This window comes from Pteropus alecto, unplaced genomic scaffold (genome assembly GCF_000325575.1).
Source record: "Pteropus alecto unplaced genomic scaffold, ASM32557v1 scaffold75, whole genome shotgun sequence".
Taxonomy (NCBI): Eukaryota; Metazoa; Chordata; class Mammalia; order Chiroptera; family Pteropodidae; genus Pteropus; species Pteropus alecto.
In genome coordinates this window covers 23,724,306-23,750,441 of record NW_006440638.1, presented here as the reverse complement: position 1 = coordinate 23,750,441, position 26,136 = coordinate 23,724,306, and the positions used below count along the sequence as shown (strand labels likewise).

The following is a 26,136-nucleotide window of genomic DNA, read 5'->3' as shown; positions in this document are numbered from 1 at the left end:
AGTGAATGATTTCTCAAGAGATTGTTAAGGAGGATGGCATTGATTAAATGAAAGAGCTTTTATTCTGGAGGAATGCACAGCCAGTGTCTCTGAAGACACTTTAAAGACAAATTTGCCTACAACTCAACTCATGCTGGAAGCTAGCATTTCATTAAAGACTGGCTATTTTAGAGCTTATGTTGTATTGGAAGGTATTTATTTAAACTTTGGATTTGGGGCCAAGTAAAAAACGTTTGTTGAAAGAATTGGGCAAAACTTACCCAGTTAGGGATAAATGCAACATCTGCTTCCTCTCTATTTTTCTTCCTTTCTTTCTGCATCTTTCTGGACTTTTTGCTCTCAGATAGGGAAAAGAAATCCCAAGTTGCAATGGGATAGTTTGTGTTTGTTCAGGTGGTGGGTTATGGAGATGGCTTGGCTGTCATTGGTAGTGCCGGGGAAGTTTTATGAAAGAGATGGCACTAAAGAGAAAAGAGAAGCAATGGGCTAAGACACCCTTCGATTATGAAAAGGGGAGATTAGAGCCAAGTAGTCGTAAATTCAGAGGCCAAAAAGATATTTGGATTTCTATTGTGCTATTTATTGTAGTTCTTAATTTTGATGGGCAGTCTTAAAGCTTTTTGACACATGGAATTACATTGGCAGCATGTGGCTTGACTTTCAGACAGTGTTGTATGGCCCCACTATTCATTAGCATGTGCTGAAGTAGAACATGAAATCATATGTTATCTGTATGTAGGTAAAAGTAATTTCTTTCCAATATTAATTTATAATGACTTCAGGGGACAAACTACAGGGTGTAGGAGTGTCGAACAGTCTTTTAAATTCAATCAGATGTGAGCATTTGAATCTGCAGTAGATATTTTGACATTATTTTCAGTTTCACCTAAGGATATGCTGAATGTTCTAGAGATCCTGTCCTCTGAAAGCTGAGAAAGGTGGGCTAGCAATCACTGATGCTGATAATGAAGGTTACAGTGCCTCAGAGAGAAGGCTGGATGGCAGCTATGTCAGCTGAACTGCATCATTCCTCCTGTGTTAAGATTCATGCCCCATCCAGCCTGGGAGGAATCTCAAAAGGGATATTGGCACTTGCAGACATTATGGAGCTTGTGGGGATAGTTCTTGTAAGTGACAATTCTTTGGATCTCAGAGTTGGCTCATTTGAGATGAGCCAACTGTTATTTCTTGGAATTTGAAGTTACTTGAAAATTTTCAAAATACCTGTGTGTACAAAATATATGCTTAAAAGTTGGTATGTCTTTGGGGGAGATAGTACCATCTGGAATAGGATTTCCTGAAGTCTGTCTCCTAAAACATTTTGTTGTGAGCTTTTCTTTTCTTTTGTGGGGAGTTGAAGGGCTCAGTGGTCAAATTAGTTTGGTAAATGCTGCCTCTGCTGTCCCAGTCACAGAGATTCAAGATGCACTTAAGCAGATTAAAGGCCCTCAGATATTCCTCCTGTGGCCTAGAAACCAGTTTTAGATTTATTCTTTTAACTCATGCTAACATCCTAGAGAAGTCTTCATATCACAACCCTTATGGAAATGCCTGCATAAGAAAAAGAGCAGTGGCATGAGATTTGGAAGATCAAGTCCTTGTCCTAATTAGAAATCTCAGGAAAAGATGTTGAATTCTGAGAACCTTGGAGTCCCTGCCGTGAAATAAAGGTTTTGGCCCAAATGCCAGATTTGAGCAAGTTGGCTGCCAAGGCCCATCCAGCCCTGATTTTGAGACAAGGTGTGATCTTTCTTATCACATCCTGGGCAGCTGTTGCTAGAACTGCCTCAAGGGACTGTCTTCATCCCCACTCAGTATGAACCTCATGTCCTGACCAGGGAGTTCTGGGCCGGAAGGTTCCTGCTGCCATCAAGCTCCTTTCTTCTTGCATAGATGTTCTCTGTGCACGACTACACCATCATTCCTTTGGTTCTTTGAATTTTGCATGCTTTTCTCAGCTCCAGAACCTTTGCAAACATTGTTCTTTCTGCCTGGGGTAATCTTTGTGGCCACACTTCACTTTTGTTTTAAAAGCCCTTCCCATATGTAGTGGGTTGAATAGTATTTCCACCTCAAATTCATGTCCACGTGGAGCCCCAGAATGTGGCATTACTTGGAAATGGGGTCTTTTGTAGCTATCATCAGGTAAGGTGGGATGAGATCATCCTTGATTAGGATGCACCCTAAATCTAAACTAATGGGTGTCTTTATAAGAGGAGAGGACGCAGGGACACCAAGGGAAGATAGCCATGTGAAGACAGAGGAAGAGGTTGGAGAGAGCTACAAGTCAAGGAAGACCAAGGATTTCTGGGAGCCACCAAGAAGCTAAAAGAGGCAAGGAAGAATTCTTTCCCAGTGACTTCAGAGGGAGCATGGCCCTGTCGGCACCTTAATTTTGGATATCTATCCTCCAGAACTGTGAGAGAATACATTTCTGTTAAGCCATCAGTTTGGAGGACTTCGTTACCTCAGCCCTAGAAAAATAATATACTGTCATTCTACTCTTGGCTTAAAGAAAGATGCCTCTTCTTTAAGAATCATCTTTTATACACTAACGTAGTCTGAGGTACTTCTCCTTCCTGACATCTCTGGTTCTTGTGATTTCTTATCTATTGTCTACTTCTCTGCTAGATGTGAAGCCTCCAGAGGTCCATCTTTCTCAGTCATTGCTGTATGTCTACAACTGGCAGAGTATGTGGAGTTTGATGAGAATTGTGATTCATAGACAAAAGGCTCTGGGGTCATCCCATTTGTTCCACTTTCTCTCTGGAATTGTATCCCTTATAGGCTTTCCCAGCAGACTAATTTCATATTGACTTTTTAAAAAGCACTAAGCTTCAGCAGTGACTGGGAGGAGTTACAAGCCCATTTGCAGAGAAATGATCTGAATCCAGGAGAACATGAGTGTCATTAATTCCTTTCCTCTGGGCCCTGGCGTAAATGCTGGGGCAGTAAAAGAGAATTGCACATTTTCTCCTCCTAGTGGAGCACGTGGTGATGGGGAGGGTGGGTAGTAGAGTAAGGGATGGGGTGGAGGTTGATCAGATATGCTTGTGTTCTAAGAACACTCACCCCAATTCAGTTCAAGAAATACCCACTGACACCTACTATGAGTCAATACACTAAAAAAAAATTCTCTTTATGTTGGACTCAGACCAATTCTTTGTGGAATTACAAATTGGAACAAACCTAGACTCACCATGAATATGATTGCATTGTGTGTCAAGACTGTGATCCTAGCTGTATTGGCTTTATACAGTGTGTCAGATGTTTTTAAAACAAATTGCATTCTTGTCCCTTAGTGTACAATATCATGTCAGTTTTATTTTATCTTCATTACCTAATGACCTTCAATTGGCAGTGGCTTCTCATACTTCTTTGTTTTTGATTTGTTACAAGGAACTCATTAAATTAGGCACATTTGCAGGTGGAAAATGTAGGTACAGGAAAACAGAACAAAATGACTTTTTGTATTACAAACTGCCATGTCACAGTTATCTGTGTAATAATTTGAGGATGTTATCTGAAGCACATGCTTATTATTAGCTCAGATGTTATCTGAAGCACATGCTTATTATTAGCTCAGAGTGGTCCAGAAAGCTGGCCATTATTAATTGGAAAGGAGAATCTCAGTGCTATAATCTGAGTCACTAATTTTTCCTGTGAAAATATTTTTTTTCCATTCTAATTTTCTTAACTCCAAGGTCTGTGCGTTATATCTTCCATCCTTGAGCAGCACCAATGGTTGAAAACAATGACTTTCTAATTTTTAGGTAGCAAACACTTTTCTTTTTAAATGAAATTTTATTCTTAAAAACTAAGTTATAGGTAGAGAGTGTCAATCTTGGGCATAACCTGACCAGTCTGCAAACCATGAGACTAAGGGTATTGGATACCATTTTACACATGGGAAAAACTTTCCAGGCTTCAAAGCCTGAAATTCAAACCTCATTATACAGCGTAACTAGGGCCATTTTATTTCGTTTCAGTGTAGAAGGCCAGGCCAAAATTCCTGACTTTAAAAACAGGAGTGAGGAGAGAACAGACCTTTGCATATTCTGAGAAAGAAACATATCAAATGCTTTCCACCCCGTATGCTATAGATATTACCTTACCCTGGTCCGGGGGTAGGGCCAGACTCTGCCCAGAGATTTATGAATGGTGCCACTAGGTCCAACAACTTGAGGAATATTGAGAAATGACCTTGGCTAACTTTATCATTGGCCATGAGAAGGAGCTCGATCACGTCCTTTCTTGATGGACAGTGCATCACTAACAATGTCACCACTCTCCAGCAGTTCTCGGAGCAACTGAGCTAAGGCCAGTTGGCTGTAGTCTCACAGCCCTGAAGCACCTTCCCAGAGCTGGTGATGGAGCATGTGAGGAGCCCCGGGGTTGGTCTTCGCATGTGATTTTCCACCCTGTCCCTTAAATCAGCAAAGCAGAGCAGTCTTGAAATGCTATGAATAAACATTTGAAGTTTCTGGGTTTCTTATAACTCCATTTTTCTTCTAGGGATTAAATGGGAACCAGATGAGAATGGAGTCATTGCTTTCGACTGTAGGAACCGAAAATGGTAGGAAATGGTCAAACTTTTTGGTTATTTATTTTTTTTAAGAGAAAAATTGCAGAGAGGTTCAACATTCATTTTTACTTAATTTTCTCCTGTCCTAGGTACATCCAGGCAGCGACTTCTCCAAAAGACGTGGTCATTTTAGTTGATGTCAGTGGCAGCATGAAAGGTCTCCGTCTGACTATCGCAAAGCAAACCGTCTCATCTATTTTGGACACACTGGGCGATGATGACTTCTTCAACATAATTGCTGTGAGTGTGGCTGTTCTGAGATTTCATTGCATTTTGGGTTCCTTTGATCTTTCAGCAGCAATGGTTACTTTATTACTGCTTTTAATGGTTACTTTATTATGCTTTTGTATACGCATTAGATGCCCCAGGATGAGGACCCGTTATTCCCCTGCAAGTTCACTGAATCATGCTAGTCAAGGGGTTTTGGGAGCCTGCAATGCAGTTGGTCACATTTCTTCTCCTAACCATGAAGGCAGGTGCTGTCATCTGAAAGAGAAGCACCAGATTTGGTTTTCTTGGGGAGCCAACCTTTTCAGAACTTGGGGAATTAGACCTGGCAAAATTTTCCTTGTGAAACTGCTAGATTTTCTTATGTGAAAATTAACTTTAATCTAGATTAGTTTGATGACAATGATAGTAATAATTATCAGAAGGATAAAAAGACTAAAATATGGAGAGCAGTTAAAAGCTCACAGAACATTTTATCTCAGCTTCAGAAACAAAAGTGGCATGTATTAAGTGCCTACTGTGTGCCATTTACTTTACTCTTCATATGGGCATCACCTCTGTTCCTCACAGCAACTCTAGGTGGTAGCAGTGGTTTTGGTGGTGTCTGTAACTTGCCTGAGGTCACAGATCTGGGAAGTGGGGAATTTGGGAACCAAACTCAGGCAGTGACATCCTCTCTGGAAAGAACACTGATTCAGCTTTCCATCTCCAGTTCTTTCTTCTCTTCTCCCCAGTTCTGTGGTTTGATTTTCATCATGTCCATTATGTCTCTCCCACTCTTTTCACAAAGATTATGGCACAAGAGCCTGGTTCTTTTCCTTGAGTACTTAACCAAGTGCACGGGTCACCTGTGCTTTGCCGCATCACCTTTATCTGGGACATGGAGTAGCTGCAGCAGGTAGAGGAGGCAGTGTGGTGAGGCGTACAGAACTTGGGCATTGGAATTGGGGCTTAGTTTTGAATCCTGGTTCTGCCACATACAGCTATGCTTCTTGGGGCAAACCACTTGAGTGTCATCATCAACCCACCAGCTGGGAAGCCGGTATAATCACATCACCCACAAAGTTGTTGCCAGGATTACCTGAGCTGGTGCACAGAAGCCATGGCCAGTGATAGGATATGAAGGAAGGGGAGCTGTTTGGAGAGCAGTGTGGATATGCTCCAAAATTGCTGTTGCTGTGGTCTGGCTTCCCTGAGCCTCTGAGCAGAATGTGTCATCAAGGTACCTTATTTCTGGGCAGCCTTCTACATGGGCATGACTCCCACTTTTATTCACTAGGCAGAGGGCAAGGGTGTTCCAATGGCATTGGGCTTGCAGAGAGGATTGCTTGAGTTAGTGTCCTGCCTGTGTGTGCTTCTGATAAGATTCTAAGCAAAAAGATACAATCACAAGGCACCATGAATTATAGCTTAAAATTTTAAAAAGCCCTAAAGAAGAAAGGGAAAAGAAAGAGAACATAGAGTACATGGTAGCAGGGGTTAGTCTTATTCATTGAACTCTCCTGAGTGCCTAGGACAGTGCCTGGTAAATAGTAGGAGTTTCAATATTTTTTGAATGAATAACGCCAGTGACTGCCTTCCATAGAGCAACTACTGTATGCAAGGCCCTTGCTAAATACCCTATATGGATTATCTCATTGGATCTTCTGCTAGCTCTGTGCTAAGTGGCACAGAGACAAAGGCAGCAAGAGGTATAAATGACTGACTTAAGGTCACAAAGCCAGAAAAAGGCACAGTGAGGACTCGGAAACTGGCTTTACCTCCTCCTGCTTCCTGAGCAGAAGTGAAGAGAATGTAGTTGAGCCTCTCAACCATCTTACTGTGGAACTCTATGGCCAGGGGTACAGTTCTTTCCAAGGGAACTTTCAGATAGAACTTTGGGTTTCTAAATCAAGAGTTAAGTTACTGTAGATACCAGTCTCATTGTGAATACGCAAGTATAGCCTGATCCCCACAGATCCTGAAGCATTTACAGATAAGAAGCAGCTAATTTGGGACTATCTTTCTTATTAATCTTTAATTACTCATTACAGAAGTATCAGAAATTTGCATAATAAGAAGAGCTAACTAATTACATCCTGAATCCCTTATCAGTCGAGATTTATTGTTCTGTTAACAAAACCAATCGATTGAAATAATCTCTGTAAGTTCATTAAGATATACAAACAGTATCAACTCAATAATGAAGAGAGAGTGATTAAGATAATTAAAAGTAGACATGCCAGTTATTAAAGAACAGTTAAGGAAAAAATTATTTTTTTTACCCCAAATTGTCCCTTTTATAGAAACCCATTAGACGTTCCATTAACCCTCACTATACATCTGTTTGCTAGTTTTCAATATAAATGATCAGCTTTAAGACTATATACATTATTATTTCAATAACTAGAAAGATTCTCTGAACATTTTTATTAGGAGCCTCTATATTAAAATCATAAACTCTGTTCCCCTAATGGGTAAGGTAATGGATCAAACATGTTAGTGGATTTATATCAAAAGCCTGAGGTCAAAAAAGGAACCACTAATTAATAGTAACTTTTACACTTTGATTGCTTTTAATATAGGCAACATATGTAAAAACTTAAACAATTCAGAAATGTTCCCATTCCCTTTTCATTTGGCACATATTCTTTTGAATTTTTCTATGTATATGAACAAACATAATTTTTCCACAAAAATAGAATCATATTTTACAGAATATTCAGCAACTTGCCTTTATACCCATATTGTAATCACATGTATTTGAAAAGCAGGGCATTCTATCACCTATAGTTGACATTAATTTTTTAACTGGTCCCTTTTTGCTGGACATTATGCTTTTACTGATCTCTTTTCTCCTCAAGAATGCTACAGAGAATGGACTCATGCATTTGTATTTGCAAGGTTGTGTGTGCTTCTACTGAATAAAATCTAGAAGTGAAATTGCTTCACCAAAGGGCATGCACACAAATATTATCAGAACATCCACTAAGTAGGGTATAATGTTTACATAATTAGAAACTGTATTTGTTGGCTCCATCTTTTGTAACAAAATACCATAGACTAGGTAGCTTAAACAATAGAAATTTATCTTCTCACAGTTCTAGAGGCCGAAAAGTCCAAGATCAAGGTCGGACAGGATTTTGTTGCTGGTGAGAATTTTCTTTCTGCCTTGCAGACAGCCGCCTTCCCTCTTTGTGCTCACGTGGCCTTTTCTTTGTATGTGCACATAGAGAAAGAGAAAGAGCATGCTCCCCTATGTCTTTTCTTGTAAGAGCATGATCCCATCACAAGGGCCCCACCATCATGATCTCATCTAACCCTAATTACATTCCAAAGGCCCCATCTCCAAGTATCACCACTTGGGGTTTAGGGCTTCAGCATAGGATTTAAGAAGGGAGGGGCACACACATTTGGTTCATAATACCAACGTTTCGACATTCCAAAATAGGAGATTTGTAATTGGCAAATCATCATTTGCATTTCCTCGAACCCTCTCTTCCAATCCCAAGTGTAATTTACCAGTTTTGCCTTTCCAAACTGTGGTGGTGTTTTGTTTTGTTTTGTTTTGTTTTTCTCCATCACCTTCTGTTCCCATATTGACAAAATTGCTCCAGGAATATGATGTTTTTCTTTAATCAATTTAAAATGGTCACTTGCCTCTGTCTAGAGGGGGACTCCACTGCAGGCTGGTTTAAGTGCAAGGGGATGGAATATTTGAAACTCCACGCACAGTGCCCTGCCAGTCTGAGTACATTGTTCTTGTGGGCTGGATTCCATTTACGGGAGAGGACATTATCATTTCACCCTTCATCACCCTGTCAGCTTTTTCTTGCTTGCTAGGTAGATGTGTTTAAGGAGACGTTTCAGTGTTTTAGAGAGAAAGTAAAGAATATAATCTTTACATTCAGTTGGATGGCCTCGTGCATTGTAGGTTTTTGTTTGTAAAAATCTAATTCATCATTGCCATTTGATTTTCAGTGCCATGATGGGGAAGAGAGCGGATAGATTTAAGTAGCGGAAAAGGCTTTCCTTGGCCATTCCTGTCATTTTTGCATATTTGCATTAAGTTTATTGCTAAATGCATCTGATGTATTAAGCTTCCAGTCCAGATCTTTCCAGAGAATAAACATGAAAAGATAGTGTTAAAAACTGTTTTAACTTTCATGGGCAGGGTATTACAGAATCTATCTAAGACTGATGAACTAAATGATTGAATTATAAAAGAATAGTTGAAATATGAGAGTGATTTTGTGCATTCTAAGTTAAAATTTAAGGTCAAACTACTGGTGCATGAAGAGAGATGTCTCTGACAAGAAGAAAGGCATATTTTTCTGATTCACTTTGAAGTCTAACTCCAAGCCATGCATTAAATTAACAATATTATCATAAAAATGAGGGTGCTAATTCTGTCCTGTTCAATGCTGAAATTTGAAAAATGATTTTACAGAAGTCTAAAGCCATGCATTAAATGAATACAGTATTAACTGGGCTGATATTATTAAATCAATTTAAATGCCTCCTGCAGCTCATGCTTGTGCAGAGTCGAATAGAGAAGAGCATCATTTGTTAGTTCAACCCAGAACTTTCTGGTGCCCTGGTTTTAATTTGCAGAATTTTCTTTAAAACCATTTCTTCAGTGCTTTGCCTGCTGTGGATTTGATTTTTAAAGTAATCGATTCCGTATTAAAAGTATGAGGATGGTATTTTCTTCCAGTGCTCATTTGTCCTATACTACTAATTATGTCCAGTCGTGTTTCAAATTACACAAAAAACTTTTGTAATGCAAAAGATCCCTGGGATTCCTTGTGTTCGTGAAAATATTGTAGGTTCATCTGCTTCATTACATAATCCTTATACATTTTCATTCTAAAGGTTATTTAATCAAAAGTGCACCAGTAAAACCATAAAAATATTTAATGGCATTCCAGCAATTCTACATCAGTTTTCTTGCATTGTATGAGCATGCCAACATTTTAATCTATGGATTTTGTGGAATTTAGGATTCTCTAAAACGTACCCACTCACTTCCTTAACTTTTTGTTTATTTATCTGTTTCTTGACAGAGGGTCTCTCTGTGTCAACCTCCCCACTCCCGCCCGCCCCGCCCCCCTCCAGGCTTTGTTCCTCTTCTTTTCTGTCAGTAAACTTCTCTACAATGTTGCCTTTTTGTTTCTTTGTTCTGATTATTTATTCATTTAACAAATGCTATTGACTACTAAGAGTTATGTACTAGGGCTGTTTTTATAAATAAAGAAGGCGGGTTGTCTCCTCCTGTGGCCCTTGATGTTTTATGTATGTGAGTGTTAGTGTGGGAGCAACTAGGAAGCAGGTCCTCACAGTAAAGTGCGGCCAGTGCAATTTTGGAGAGAGGCAGTGAAGGGGCCTGGGAGAGCACAGAGCTGTGGTACTCAACCAACTGGCATCTCAGTGATGGCTTCTTGGCAGAAGCGATGACTAAGTGAACACTTCAAGATAGGTAGGCATTAGCCAGGCATATGCAATGAGGTAGCACAGGAGGAAGGAGAACTGAGGAGAAAATTGCTGTTTTCAGGTTCTAGTAACTCCCGTCCCATAACCAGGAAATGTAGCCCTGGTTCGACTGACTGAAAGGAGTTCTGGATTTATTGGAATCAAGGTGAGTGTAAGAAGTGGAGTGGATGGACGGGCCTATTAGTGAAAAGAATGGGCCTGGACTGAGAGGGTCAAGCCGGATCACACAAGTCTGGTCCATCACATAGAGGGATTGAGACTTCATCTGGAGGCAACAGCACATGGAAGGAACCTCAGCTGCAGGGTGACATGTTGAGAGGTCCCCTTAAAGTCTCTCTCTTCTCAGTTGCGTCTTCCCTCCCCTCATTCTCTCTTTTTAGGCAACTAATGATTTTTTGTTAGGTCTGAAAGCTTCCATCGATTAAGTCCAGCTTCTAACATTAAGCAGGTTTCAGAATCCTCAGTACCATCCAGAACCCAAAGTTAGCTAATCCTCTTCTCTCTGGTCTCTGGGCTGTGATTTATACAAGCCGATGTGGAGACACAATTCTACACTAGTGCTGAAGCTTGCGTGAATCTTGGTGAGCGAGTCCAGCCCATTTGTTCTGTTTTTAGATCTTTCTCCAAAACATTCTGGCCATTTATTTAATAAAACTTAAAACTTACCTTTTCTATTTTAGATCATCATTGAAATTCCCATAGAAGATTTTGCTGTATCTTTAAAGTGGGAGATGTAGGGAATGCTTACAGAGATTGGGCAAATGAAGGAAGAGGAGGATGGCAATGTGTCCCTTGCTATCAGAGAGTTAAGTTTGGTGGTTGGCACAGAGGAGAGGGAGGTATAATTCCTGTGAGATGAGCGTAGTGGGGATGTAGTCTAACACTTGAAGAAAATCGTGGCTTTATCTCAAGCCTTTTTTGGGGGTGAGGGGGGGATATACCACTGCAGCGTCACAAATAAGCACTTTTATCACGAAAAGGAAAAACAGATATTATCTTCAGATGTAACGAGCATATTCTTTTACTAATGAAAGCAAGAATAAGCAGTTCCTGATCACTCCACAGTGATGATCAAGTGCAAATTTAGCCAGTTTGTTGTATGCCTGGCATACCACAAGTGCTTAGCTAGCATTCAGTGAGCAAACACAGAAACAAAGGATTCCCTGGTAGACACCTTCCGGGAGAGGATTGGTGATAAGCTGGCTGTACTGTCTGGCTCACAGTCAGCCAAAGACCCAGGTCACTGAGAGGGTTCAGAGGGTGTCATGGAGTGGGACAGTATGTAGCCACACACTGTGGCGGTTTCTTTCTCTGGTATTTAGACAGTCACATGTGCCTACTGAAGCAGAACTGGTGAAGCAGTTCTCTCCAACAAATGCAGAGTCCGTACTCCCTGGCGGAGGTCAGGAGCATGTGAGCCCTGTTCCAAAGAGTGAGTCATTGCCATCGCCTTCCACCGCCCATCCTTCTTAGCAAGTACCAGATCAGGTGGAGGGTACATCTGTCAGTCTTTGTCTCTGTGTAGCACACATCATATACATATCTTTTGTTTCTCTTACTTTTTGTGCACTTACATCAGATGCTTTCTTTCTCTTTCTTCAGTGCCAAATTCTGTGTTGAGTCTACTGAATTATCTCATTTTATCCTCACAGTGAGATCATGAGGGAGGTATAGTTACAATCCCCAATACAAACACTAAAGCTCGGAGAGCTGAGATTTCTTGGCCAAGGTCACCCAGCTGGTGTGTGGCAGAGCCAGGATGTAAACCCAGGCTTTCTGTCTCAGTTGCTTTAGCTCTATTGCGCTACCCTATGTGAATCAGGGAAGAAGAACCAATCAGGTAAGAGAAGGGGAGAAGGAAACCAACAATGACTGGGGCCTTGTGTCTACAGCCATTTTTAAGCTCTTTAAGGGGTTTAAGTTCTTTGTCCATCTCCTTGGATGGGCCTGCTGGACCATCTCCAGGGCAGTCTGGACCCTCTCCTATTCTGCTAAGAGACTCTTCCCATTTCCCAGAAAATTCAGGAACAGTTTACCACTTTGAGGGGAAAAAGGGCCGGTTGAGTTTCTCTTTAGGATTCAATTCTGGTAGTAGGAAGGAGAAAAAGCAAATACTGAAGACAGTTCCATCTGGCTGGTGATAATGTACATTGCAGCCTTTTCTTCCTTAGACTATTGCTTTCTGATTGTTTAAGTAGGGATGAAAGAGAACGATTTATAAGGCCGTAATACCTTAGAGTATTGAGATGATCAGATCTTCAGTTGTGTATTTAATATGGCCATCCCACATTATTGTTTCCCAAAGTAGAAATCTAGGGAACATCCATAAACATGTAGCACTGAAAGGTTTCCAAATGGAGAGCTGCTGGGAGCCTGGAAGCAGTTCCACATGCAGGGCGCCCTTGGTTTCCCTCTTGGGAGGAGCTCTGGATAGCATGGTGAGCATGCACAGCCAATGGGCCTCCTTGGCACAGCCGCCTGCTGTGCACTGTTCCCTCACATAGATGGCTGAGCCTAGCTCCCTTTGGTGATACAGACCAGATTGCTCAGCATAGCTTTATCCTGATGCAGTCAAGGGAAATTAGTCAACTGCAAGCTTGGATGATGCCACTAACAAGCTGGCGGGGGTTCAGAAGAGCAGATTCCTCCACTGTGGCCACAGCTCACACAGTAACAGTGAGTATGGTTTTGATTATTGCACATGTTCCTCCCTGATGAGGGCAAGAACTTCTTGGTCTTCTTTACTTTTAAGTCCTCTCTGCAGCCCCCCACATGCACAGGCCTTTATATTAGCAAAGCAGTTTCAGATCTGTTGCCTCATTGAATCTTCACAGGGATCCCTGGAGGGTAAATAGAAGATGAATCAGCACCTTCTTATGTATGTGAATCTGGGATCAGAAAGGTTTAGTGACTTCCCTAAGACCACACAGTGAGTACATGGCAGAAATAGAAGTTGGACCTGTATCCCGACTCCCAATTCAGACTGTACAATATCAAGAATCAATTTTGAGAGTGTATATTAGGCAGAATGTAGATGAAATTTTAAAATTTACCTGAAAAGTGGAGTTGAACAGTTTGGGGCTAGAAGTTACAGATCGACTGAATGAATGTTGCTTCAGCATGTAGGCATCTCATAATCCCATGGAAGAAGCCTGGAGGAAGACAGCTGCAGTTTTGATACAGTGGCTCAGCAGTGTCATCAAGGACCCACACTGGCTCCATCTTTCTGCTCTGTCTTCCTTGAACTTTGCTGTCCACTTTTAATCTTGTCACTCATGGTTGCAAAATAACTTGCAACTGCACTGTAGTATCCCAAGCGGAAAGGAAGGCAGTGGATATAGGAGAGTTTTCCTTTAATGAAAAGAAAAGAATTTCATGGAAACTGCCCAGTAAACCACCACTTATATTTCATTGGCAGAGAATGAGTCACTTCACCACCCCTAACTGCTAAGACAGGCTATGAAAGCATGTATTTAGCAGAGGGGGACCGGATAGCTATGATTGGCTAAGACTGATTACACTTCAGGCGTTAGGAATGGATATACCGTCACCCTGAACAAAATCAGTCAACAGGAGAGGCGGAAAAGAGGTGAATGGCTGTTTTATTTTTTTCCAGCAACTTCCAATGTTAGACCAATATGAAGTAAGAACTTTGGAGAAACTCTTCTTTAGCTTGGACTGTGCAGTTGCTTTCAGAATCTTGAGATGATGTTCCTTTTGTTATCGAAAAGTTGCACTCCCATTGGTCAATGTTGATTTCAGAATTGCATTAATGTATTTTTTCTCCTTGCTTCATTAGATGAGATTAAGCTCTAAGACCACTGAGCTATAATTTTTCAAAAGCTTTCGTATGACTAGACCAAGAACAAAGGTTAAAGAAGGAGCAAACTTCAGACTGATGGGAAACACAGAGGCTTGGGGGCCAGACAGGAGAAACTGGGGGCTTTGGAGTCCTGAGATCAATGGCTGTGAGGTTAGACTGCCTGAGTTTGAATCTGGACTCTACTTTTATGTACTCCCTGGTGACTTTGTGCAAGTACATCATCCTCGCTCTGCCTCAATTTCCCCACCTGTAAAGGGAGAGTAATTGGAAGTACTTACCCCATGAGGCTGAGATGTTCTGTGGTTGAAGTCTAGCCTGTGTCTAGATGAAGGAAGTGCTCAATAATGGTTAATTGCTGTTATTAGTATTAGCACTACTCCTGCTGGCTTGTATCTCAGCATGTGAAACCTAATAATGGTTAATTGCTGTTATTAGTATTAGCACTATCTCAGCATGTGAAACCCGATGCATCTTAGTCACTGTTGCAGCAGCTGAAGGTCTAGTCCTCTTCAGTCTGTTCCTGCAGTGTGTCCAGAGCAATTGTTTCAAGCTCATCTCTTTATTTCACTCTCTCCCCTGCTCACAACCCTCCATGGTCTTTGGTATCCACAGACTTAAAGTTCAAACTCTTTAGCCAGACTTTGCGTGAGATCTAGGCCTGTGAGAGAAATGGTCTGGTTCCTTCCCTCTGGAGCTCTGCCTGGGACTTTGGTTGATGACATGGAAGTGCCATGACACTCATTGAACAAATTGTTCTTGGACACCTACTGTGGGCTCAGCCCTGTCCTTGTCACATGGAATACACTGAGGAACCAGACGTGGACTCTAACAATGTAGCCCCACCTTGTGGTGAGGGATCCAGGCACCAGGTAACTAGAATTTGGGAGTATGCAGGAAAGGAGCCTCACCTGCACCAGAGGCTGCTTCCCAGAGGAGGCAGGAATGAGCTGACCTGCCTCCTTTAGAGGATAAACCAGGAGTCAGTGGGAGATGCCAGAGTGAGGGCCCCATGCAGAGGGCCAGTGGTGGTAGGCCTGACAGGAAAGATGGGACATGTCAGAGGACAGAAAGCAAATTAGGGCTGGCTGGTGCTAAGTTCATGGAGAGGACTAAGTAATGAGTAAACGTGCTACAAAGTCAATAGATATCAAGTGTGTAGAGCCTTGCCAAGCCCTGGGCAGGTTCTTCTGAAAAGCAATGGGGACCTGCAAATGCAATTTACAAGAGATAACATAATCATCAGATTTGTGTTTTGAAATGACCAGTCTAATGACAGTTGCAGGGAATCATTCTTGATGAGAGAAATGAAGATAAAATGCTCAAATTTCTACTTCTTAGTTGTGAGCTTTGGACAAAAACAAATGGTCTCCTTCTGGGTATTCAGGGGTCAAAAATGACTGGAAGGCTGGCACTGGCCTGTGTGGAGGGTGGTGTCATTGTACACAAGCAATTTTATGACCAACACCCATGTAGCCCCAGAGTGATGAGCAAACATCAAGGCCTCTCCTCCATTCTGTCCTCACACATGTCTGACCAACACATGATTCCCTTGGCTCCATGAAGTGAAGACAGAGCTAGTGCTCTATTTGCCCACATCTGGGATGCTCTTTAGATCCCACCTGGACCACGTGTTGTCATCCATGCCCAGGAAGCCCCAGTGTTTGGATTCATCCCTGAGGGGTTATTGTTTAGCTGTGTACAGCCTGAACACTGCCAGACACCAAAACATGCTCTAAAAGGTTCTTTTTCAAACAAGAAAAGAATAAAGTCTGTTTTTGGCACTTAAGCATGATTTTCTATACGGGCACCCACAGAAAATAGGACTCAAGAAAGTCACTTTATATGAATGAATCGAGCCTGTGATCATGCTGTTTTTGTTTATGTGTGTGTATTTTTAAATTATTAATTAGTACCTTTCAAATGCTTAATTGTTTCCTCTTGGCTGTTTCTTCCCTTTGCAGTATAACGAGGAGCTTCATTATGTGGAACCTTGCCTGAATGGAACGTTGGTGCAAGCTGACAGGACAAATAAGGAGGTAGGGCCTGCTGCTGGGTGGTTGCACCAGGGGTCATGGCACACCCTTATTGCTTTCACAGTGATCACTTATAATAATTCTGCCCTAATTTTTAGAAACTCATCAAATATACTGCCTTTTCATTGAAGACCTCAAAGCCCTAGTGTGTAGAATATTTAGGAAAAGGCACAAATGAAATCATGGCAGTAAAATAATTACATTGAGTTCAGATGCTCGCTAATTTTGAAACAACTGTATTGATTTTCTTTTTCTCTTGCTCTAAGCACATTCTCTGCTGTGCTTGATATCTGTGTTGACACCACTGAAAAAATATGACTCTTGCTGAGATTTTAAAGAAAATTGAAGCCACTTATTATATTATTATTGCATGTATTACAATTGATTAAATAATTGTTGGGGAAACTATTGGGGTAACTTGTCTCCCAGGTTAGAAGATAAGCTTTATAAAGATAGGGATGATGTCTACTCTCTGCTATATCTTCAATGCTCTGAACATTGCCTGCTCCATAAACATTGCAGAACCAAGTGAAGATAGGTTAAAAGAGGACCTTAAGAAATGGGATAGAAGTTTCCCTTCCACTTGGAGCATTCTAGGAAAATTCCAAGAATAGATTTCTATAAAATAAATCTTGTTTCCCTTTGGCCTTTTTCAATTTCGTCAGTACAACCACCACAGCTACCAACACCACTCCTACAGAGCCAGGTGACAATTTAGGTTTAAGGTATAGCTGTAATTGCAACAATGTCACACCTCGTGGGACTCAGAGCTGCCATTACTCACATTGCTTTGTTGTATCTCCTCATTGGTTACAATAAAGTAATGCTCCTCCCCTGGAGAGCAGACCCCCATGAGGTGGCTGAGGACATTGGCCAATGTAGGCCTCTGTGAGGCACTGTGCATGTGCTGGGGAGAAGCCCTGGCCCAAATGGCTAGGGAGCGGCATTGGTGCTGTCTTAGATGCAGGCGTTAGAAGCACTCGGTTTGGGCATTTCTGAGGGAATGAACAACAGAAGATTGAGAAAAATTTATTACAACTAGAACACAGTGAGAGGGAAAAATTATACCAGGGTTAATATCCAAGCTTCGATTTGAAAGGGAAGAAATATTGTAATGAGCTTTGTTTTTAGGAGAGAGAAACGGGTACTCTATAGTTCAAAGAACAAGTCTATCTAGGGAGTGTTTGTTTATGGTCATTTTCTAGGCTAAGGTAGGCAAAAATGATATAAGCCTACAGGTAAATTTCTCTAGGGAATTTACTTTTGTTTGGCTGTTACCTGGGTCTGGATTCTATCCCTTCCCCAATATACTAGCATTGGGATAGCTTCAGAGCCTTAAATAGGTGTCCAGTGATGGTGCTTACAACATTAAGTAGAAAAGGTGCTTAAAATGACCAAGGCCTTCCTTAGATAACTTCCTAAATAAACAAGGGGCAGTTTGCTATTTGGAGATATGAAGTCTTATGAATGAAAAATTTGTTAGAGAAGGTGGGCTAAGAATTTATTTAAAATTACCTTTGAATTTATGAGTATTGAAGGTGGGAGTAGTTTTGAATATAAAAATTAATCCAGACGCTGATTCTGCCAATATAGAGTAGCCACATTTCAATTGGATTCTCCCCCTTACAACTAAAAATTTCTGTACATAACCCAATAGGTTATAAGTAGGTATAGGAAGACTCTGCAAGGTGGAAAGAAGGTGAACTGCATAGACTAAAGACATGGAGATGAGTTTCCTGGATTTCCTTATTAATTCTCATATATCTTGAATAGAGCAATTCAGATGCCTCCCACCTAAAACAACAACAGGCATAGATCAAAAGAAAAAAAAAGCTTTAGAGAAAAGCCTGTTCCCTCTAGCTAAAGGACCAGGAAAATGTAGCATATCAAAGGACAGTCTTTGAGACAATCCTTTCCTACTTCAGCCAAACACCAGTAGACCATCCTTCCACAATTTCACTGGGGCTGAACAGGAGGTTGACCTTCCATCCTATCTCCACCCACTTGGCTCTTGTGCTACATCCCAACAGAGAGACTGACTGCTAAGAAAAAAGATTAAATAGGCCCCAGAGTATCAATTATAGAATCCAAAATGCCCTAGAATGCAATAAAAATATTTCTTGTTATCCCAAGAACCAGGAAAATCACATGAGTGAGAAAAGACAATCAACAGAAGCCAATATTGACATGAATCAGATGTTGAAATTGTCAGATTGCTTCAACAAGCAATTAGGAATTCTCTTGGAGCAAATGAAAAAATAGAAAATCTCAACAAAGAAATAGAAGTTACAAAAAAGAGCCAAATGGAAATTATAGAACTGAAAAATACAGTTACCAAAATAAAAAACTCACTGGATCAGCTCAACAGTAGAGTAGAGATGACAACAGATCAAATCAGTAACTGTCAGGACAGATCAATAGAAATTACCCAGTCTGAACAACAGTGAGAAAATGGACTGGCACAAAAGGAACAGAATCCCAGAGACATGCAGGACAATAACAAAAGAGATAGCATTCATGTCATGAAAGTCCCAGGAGAGGAGGGAGAGAATGGGACTGGGTAGATATCTGAAGATATATTGGCTGAAAACTTCCCCAGATTAGTGAAAGGCATAACATAAACATGTATATTCAAGAGCCTGAGCAAATTCCAAATAAAGTAAATCCATGGAAAGGCACATTATAATTAAATATAATTATATAAGGGGGGAAAAAAAACTTGAAAGCAGCCAGAGAGAAAGGGCATGTTACTTAAATTACTCATTTGAATGACAGCAGATTTCTTATATGAAATCATGGGCGCCATAAGGAAGTGTCACAGCATTTTTCAAGTACTGAAAGAAAAGAACTGTCAGCTCAGGATTCTATATTCAGTGAAAATATCTTTCATGAATGATGGGGAAATAAAGACATTCTCAGATGAATGAAAACCATGAGAATTTACCAGTAAATCTACCCTTAAAGAATGACTAGAGAAGCTCACCAAATGGAAAGGAAATAACAGAAAAAGGCTTGAAACTTCAGAAAGGAAAAAACATTGGAATGGGTAAAAATAGGAATAAATATAATAGAGTATGCTAATTCTCAGGAGAATCCTAAATATATTTGATAGTTGAAGCAAAAATTACAGCATCATCTGACGTGTTCCCAATGTTTGTTGAGGAAGTACTTAAGACAATTATATATAAAAAAGTATGGGTGGTAAAGGGACCCGATTACAAGTGATTTCTTCATTTCACTGGAAGTGGTAAATGCTGATAACAGTAGCCCATGATGTTACATATTTATAATAACTAGGGCAACTGTAAATAAAACAATAAAAGAGGTATACTTAAAAAATGACTTACAGGAATTTAAGAAAAGAGAAACAGGGTTGGGAAACAAGAAATGAACAGGAAAAAAACATAAATTGGCAGCCTTAAGCCCTAACATGATAACTAATTATCTTAGACATAAATGATCTAAACATACCAATCAAAAAATAGAGATTGCCCAACTGAATTAAAAATATAATCCAGTCATATGCAGACTATAAGAACTTTAGTTGAAATACAATGACATAGGTATGTTGAAAGTAAATGGATGGGAAAAGATATACAATGCAAACATTAATTTAAAAAAATAAAGGTGGTTATATTAATTTCAGGTAAAGCAATCTCCACAGCAGAGAAAATTATTAGAGACAATGAGGGAAAATACAGAGTAATAAAAAGATTAATCCACCAGGAAGACATAACAAACCTAAATGTGTTTGGGCCAAACTACAGGGTTTCAAAATACATGAAGCAAAAATTAATAGAGCTGGTGATTAGTGAAGTTGAAATCTTTTCATATATTTTTTGGCCCTTTGTATATGTCCTCTTTGAAAAATGTCTTTTCAGGTCACATGCCCAATTTTTAATTGGATCGTTTGCTTTTTGGGTGTTAAGTTGTATGAGTTCCTCATATATTTGGAGTATTAACCCCTTATTGAATGTATCATTGTTTAAGTTTCCACTGATAGATGAAAGGATAAAGAAGATTTGGTACATATATGCAATGAAATATTACTCAGCTATAAAAAAGAATGAAATCTTGCATGTGTGACAATATGGATAGACCTAGAGAGTATTATGCTAAGTGAAATAAATTAGAGAAAGCAAATACCGTATGATTTCACCTATACTTGAAATATAAAAAACAAAACAAATGAACAAAGAAAATAAAAAAACTCAGATACAGAGACAAATTGATGGTCGCCAGATAGGAGTGGAGTTATGGAAATGGGTGAAAAGGTGAAAAGGTTTAAGAAGTATAAATTGCCAGTTATAAAAACAGTCACAGGAATGTAATATACAGCATAGGGAAGATAGCCAATAATATTATAATAACTGTGTATGGTGTCAGGTGGGTACTAGACTTATCAAAGTAGTAACTTCATAAGTTATATAAATGACTAATCACTGTGTTGTACACCTGAAACTAATATAATATTGTATGTCAATAGTAACTGGAAAATACATTTAAAAAATTAGCACAGCTGGGAGTAGAAATAAAAAACCTACAGTTATAGTTGGGGACTTGTACACTTCAGTCTTTAATTGATAGACCACTAAACTGAAAGTGAGCAGGGATATAGAACTGAACAATATCATCAACCAAAAAGATCTGAATAACATTTATAAAATAATTTACCCAACAACAACAGCACATACATTCTTTTCAAGAATCCATAGAACATTAACCAATATAAAACGTATCTGGGGTTACAGTACAAATCTCAACAACTATAAAAGAGTTGAAATCATACAGAGTTTCTTCCCTGGTAATAACAGAATCTAACTAGTAATCAATAACAGAAAGACAACAAAACAATCTCCAAACACTTAGAAATGAAGTACACTACTAAATAGTCCATGGGTCAAAGAGGAAGAGGTATTAAAGGAAATTTTAAAAATATAAAACTAAATGAAAATGAAAAGACAACGTATCAAAATATGTGGGGAAAAGCTGTTACAGTTTTTAGAGAGAAATTGCTAGCATTAAAGGCTTACATTAGAAAAAAGAAAGCCTCAAATTAATAATCTAATTTTCTACCACAAGAAACTAGAAAAAAGAGAGCAAAACAAACCCAAAGCAAACAGAAGGAAGGAAATAATAAAAAACAGGAATCAGTAAATCGGAACCGGTTAACAGTAGAGAAAAATCAATGACACCAAAATCTGGTCCTTCAAAAAATTAAAAAAACGATAAACTTCTTTTAAGATTGATAAAAATAAAAGGAGAGAAGTCACAAATCACCAATATCATAAATGAAACAGGGATTATCACTACAGATAATGCAGTTATTAAAAGAATGTTAAGGAAACATTTTTAAACAACTTTACACTCTCAAATTAGAGAACTTAGAAGAAATGGACCAAATCCTCAATAATTACAAGCTACCAAAATCTAACCAAGATGAAATAGATAACCTGAATAGTCCTATAAATATTAAAGAAATTGAACACATAGTTTCAAATTTCAAAAAAAAAAAAAAAGAATCCTGAGTTCCAGATGATTTCACTGGATAATTCTACCAAAAATTTAAAGAATTAACACCAATTTTACAGAATCTCTTCCAAAAAAATAGAAGAGGAGGGAAATTTCCCCCAACTCATTTTATGAGGCTAGTAGTTCCCTGATAAACCACCCAATGTACAGAATAAAACTACTGACCAATATCCCTCATAAACTTACAGCAAGAATCCTCAACAAAATTTTAGCACATCAAATCCAACAATATATATAAAGAATTAGACACCACCACCAAGTAGGATTTATTCCAGATATATAAGGCAGGTTCAACATCAGTGTCAAATCAATCCGTGTAATTCATCATGTCAACAGGCTAACGATGAAAAATCATATGATCATATCAATTAACTCAGTAAAAGCATTTGATATTATCTAACACACATTCACAATTAAAAACTTAAAAATATCAGCAAAACAAGAACAGAGGTATCTTCTTCAGATTGATAAAGACCACCTATAGGTAGTGTTAGACTTAACAGTAAAAGTTTGAAAGCTTTTCCTTTTAAGATCAGAACAGGCAAGGGTGTCTACACTCACTATTCTTATTAAATGTAGTGTTGTAAGTTCTAGCCAGTATAATAAAATTAGGAAAAGAAATAAAAGGCATAGAGGTCAGAAAGGGAGAAATTAAACTATCCCTATTTTTAGATGACGTGATTGTATGTGTAGAGAATCCCAAAAAATCTACCCCAAACGCAAAGCCCCCAAAACTCCTAGAACTAGTAAATGAGTTCAGCAAAGCAACATATACAAGATAAACACACAAAAACCAATCACATTCCTTATACTAACAATGAACAAAGGGAAACCTAAATTTTAAAAAAAAGTACTATTTATAATTACTCCAAATATATAAACTTAATAAAACATGTATAGGCTCTGGATGCTGTAAATTACAAAATGCTGATGAAAGAAACCAAAGAAGGCCTAAATAAATGAAGGGACTTACCATGTTCATTGATGGGAAGACTCAGCATAGTAAAGATATCAATTCTCTTCAAATTGATCTGTAAATTGAATAGATTACTATCAATCCAAGCAAGGTTTTTTGTAGACGTAGACAAGGGCATTCTAAAATTTACATAGAAAGGCACAGAAAAAGAATAAAATAGGAAGAATCAGTCTACTCAATGTTAAGACCCACTAATCAAGACAGTGTGGTATTGACTGAGAAGTAGAATATAGATCAATAGAATAGGAGAGAAAACTGAGAAATAAACCTACACAAATATGTCCAACTGATTTTTGATAAAGGTACAAAAGTCTATGAAGGAAGGATATCCTTTCAACAAATGGCATAAAGCATTTGAACATCCGTAAGCACAAATAATAATAACAACAAAACACACAAAAGCAAAAAACAAAAATAGAACAAAAGTGACCAAAAAAACCTTAACCTTGACCCACATCTCACAACTTAAACAAAGTTTAACTCAAATGAATCAAAGACTTAAATGTGAAATGTATAACTATGACACTCTCTGAAAAACAAAGTTGGAAAAAATTTTCAGAATCTAGGGCCAAAGAGTTCTCAGGCTTGACACTAAAAGAACAGTCGATAAAAGGAAAATTTAATATAATGGATGTCCTCAAAATTAAAAACAAAACAATTTAAAAAACTTGCTACGTGAAAGACCCTGCCTGCTGACAGGACAAAAAGATATGTCTTCTCCCAAGCTATAAAATATCTTCTCCCAAGGTATAGATTGGGAGTTATATGCAAACCAAATACCAGATAAAGAACGAATATATAGAGAATTTAAAATTAACTTTGAAAACTCAACCATGAAAACAAACAATCCAATTAGAGAATGGCAAAAGACATGAAGAGACATTGTGCTGAAAAGGATGGCATGTAAGTACATGAAAAGATAGCCAGTGTCATTGGCCATTAGAATATACAAACTAAAACCATAATGAGATATCACTACACATCTATCAGAATGGCTAGAATAAAAGAGTTAAAAGAATAAAAAACACTGATGCTGGTGAGCATGTGGGGAATTTGGCTCTCTCATTGGTAGTGGGAATGTAATATGATACCGCCACTCTGGAAAACATTTGGCAATTATGATATGACCCAGCATTTGCACTTTTGGGCATTATCTCATGAAAACTTATGTCCATACAAAAACCTGTACACAAATGTTCATAGCAGCTTAATTCATAATAACCTAAAACTGGAAACATCCCAGGTATCCTTCAGTAGGTGAATGGTTAAACAAACTGTGATATATATGTACTATGATATATCACTGAGTAATTAAAAAAAAAACTATTAATATATACAATAACTTAGATTAATCTTTAAATCTTTGGGAAATTATTCTGAGTGAAAAGTCAATCCCAAAATGATATATCCTGCGCAATTGCATTTTTATAACATTTTTGAAATGACAAAATTATAGAAATGGAGAACAGATTAGTGGTTGCCCGGGGTTAGAGGTGAGAGTGGGGAAAGGTCAGTGGCTATAAAAGGGCAGCATGAGGAATCCTGTGGTGATGGGACTGTTCTGAATTTTGACTGTACAGGTGTGATATTCTATCATAGTTTTGCCACATGTTATTAGAGAATGCTGGGTAAAGGGTATATGGCATCTTTCTGTGTTATTTCTGACAACTGCATGTAGACCTGTAATTATCTCAAAACAAAAAGTTTAATTAAAAATAATCTGAAGTATATGAAGAACTCTTAAAAAGGGGTATTATCAAATTAGTGTGAACAGTTGAACGATATGTATTAGGTTGCTTTAGTTATATGTAAAAAAAATGCTGATTGCAGTTGCAGTGTTCTTACCTGATGGGTCTTTTAATTTGGGGAAAATCTCAGAAGACAAAACATTTCTTTTTCTTTGTGGTTTTGGGATATATTAAAACAAAGGTGAGCTCCTTTGGGTTAATTTGAACCAACTTCCATTTTTATCATCAAATTAATGTTAGTCCATATACATTCAGGACTCAGTGGCATGGGACACAGACTAGCAAATTCTTAAAAAGCAAAATGGAAATTTATTATCAGCCTACCTAACTGAAAAGTTTTGCAGTAGAAGAGACTGCACCCTTAAATGTAATGTTAGAAGTCATTGGCGCTCTCTTCGGCCACCTCCCCTACGTGTCTTCTGTGTACTGACTGATTCTGCTAGATCAGGTGCCCATTGCATCTCCAGTGGGTGAAGCAGCCCAGCCAACAGCCTGATCCAGGTGTCTGCAACTATGACTAGGAGGCAGGCCGGTGTTATACAAACCTGCTTGATTTTCCAGAAGGAGAAGACTGTACAACCAGTCCACTGCCCATGAGGTAGATACTCAGAAGAAGCATGAATGAATGAATGAATCAATCAATCAATAGATGAGCCACTTGGGAGAGGAATCTGGTTGAAATTTTCTTGTTTGTTTCAATAGAAGATTTACAAAACACTGAAAACAAAAGCCTAAAACTCATTATGTTTTTAATATGAGGACAATCTGAATTAGATTGTAGATGAAACGCTCTGATTTCAGGATTGGCAATCTTCACTAGCCTGCCTAGATCAGGCCAAATTCCCTGAATGGCAGCTTGGAAGCCATTTTCTCGTGTTCTTTGTGAAACAGGGACAGAGGATTATGATCTTCTGTATAAAGCTGTGTAGAACTGGCACTGTGTGCACTGAGGCTAGCTTTCCATCCTCTTGAGTTCAATAATTCTAACTAGAATGTGGCAAATCCTTTGGGATATTTCATTCTTCACTTAAATATCCACATGTATCCTGCCGAGTTCTCATGATTGCCAAATAAGTGAGGTTTTTTTCTCCCTATACCTTTTCATCTTATGACTTGTTTCCCTGGCGGCCGCTGTGATGTTACTTCCAGTTAATGAAAGGGCTCCCAGGAGGTGGCATCTGGGATTATTACATCATGAACCTTTAGTCCAATGACAGCTAAATCTGATTTCACAATACACAGCTAACTGCCTTAAAAAAAAAATCAGAAGTTGATAATTTTAATTAAAACAGTACTTGATAAAATTCATTTTAAAATTTGAAAGAGGAGTGAGATAATCTCAATGAGTCTTAAAATAGAAGAAAACGGCTAGGGTAAAAATGCTAGCCTTGGTCAAACTAAGTGGTCCTGGTTCATAGATTTCCTATGATTTTGCTTAAAATACCACATGACAGACACAGCATCCCTGAGGAAGTGATCTTGAGGTTCTAAGTTTTTGTTTTTGTCTTTCAAAAGTATTGTTTACTGTCTGGAGAGAATTTTGTTTTGCTGCTTTATGTACCAAATAACTCACATTTATTTTCTTTAAGGGGGGAAAAAAAAACCATGACAAATTGGGTGAGCCTGGATCTCAAATATAAAATTTAAATGAGTAAACTCTTATTGTAATCTACTTCAGACCTTCTGAACCATTCACCAGACCTTAAAATGAACCTTCTGTGGTCTCTCTAGGGCAAGGG

The 26,136-nt window shown here is 38.8% G+C and overlaps 1 protein-coding gene across 6 annotated transcripts in view; it reads left to right on the top strand.

Annotated features, from left to right (window-relative positions):
• The window catches only part of CACNA2D3 (calcium voltage-gated channel auxiliary subunit alpha2delta 3), a 799,126-nt gene that overhangs the window by 359,444 nt on the left and 413,546 nt on the right, over positions 1-26,136 (top strand). For all 6 annotated transcript variants that reach the window (XR_003048003.1, XM_015593665.2, XM_025050813.1 and 3 more), the window contains 3 exons: positions 4,516-4,576; positions 4,675-4,825; positions 16,070-16,144. Coding sequence is in view for 5 of the 6 variants with exons in the window: in XM_015593665.2 (XP_015449151.1) it covers positions 4,516-4,576; positions 4,675-4,825; positions 16,070-16,144 (287 nt within the window). In the remaining variant the exon portion in view is untranslated. The remainder of the gene's footprint in view (positions 1-4,515; positions 4,577-4,674; positions 4,826-16,069; positions 16,145-26,136) is intronic.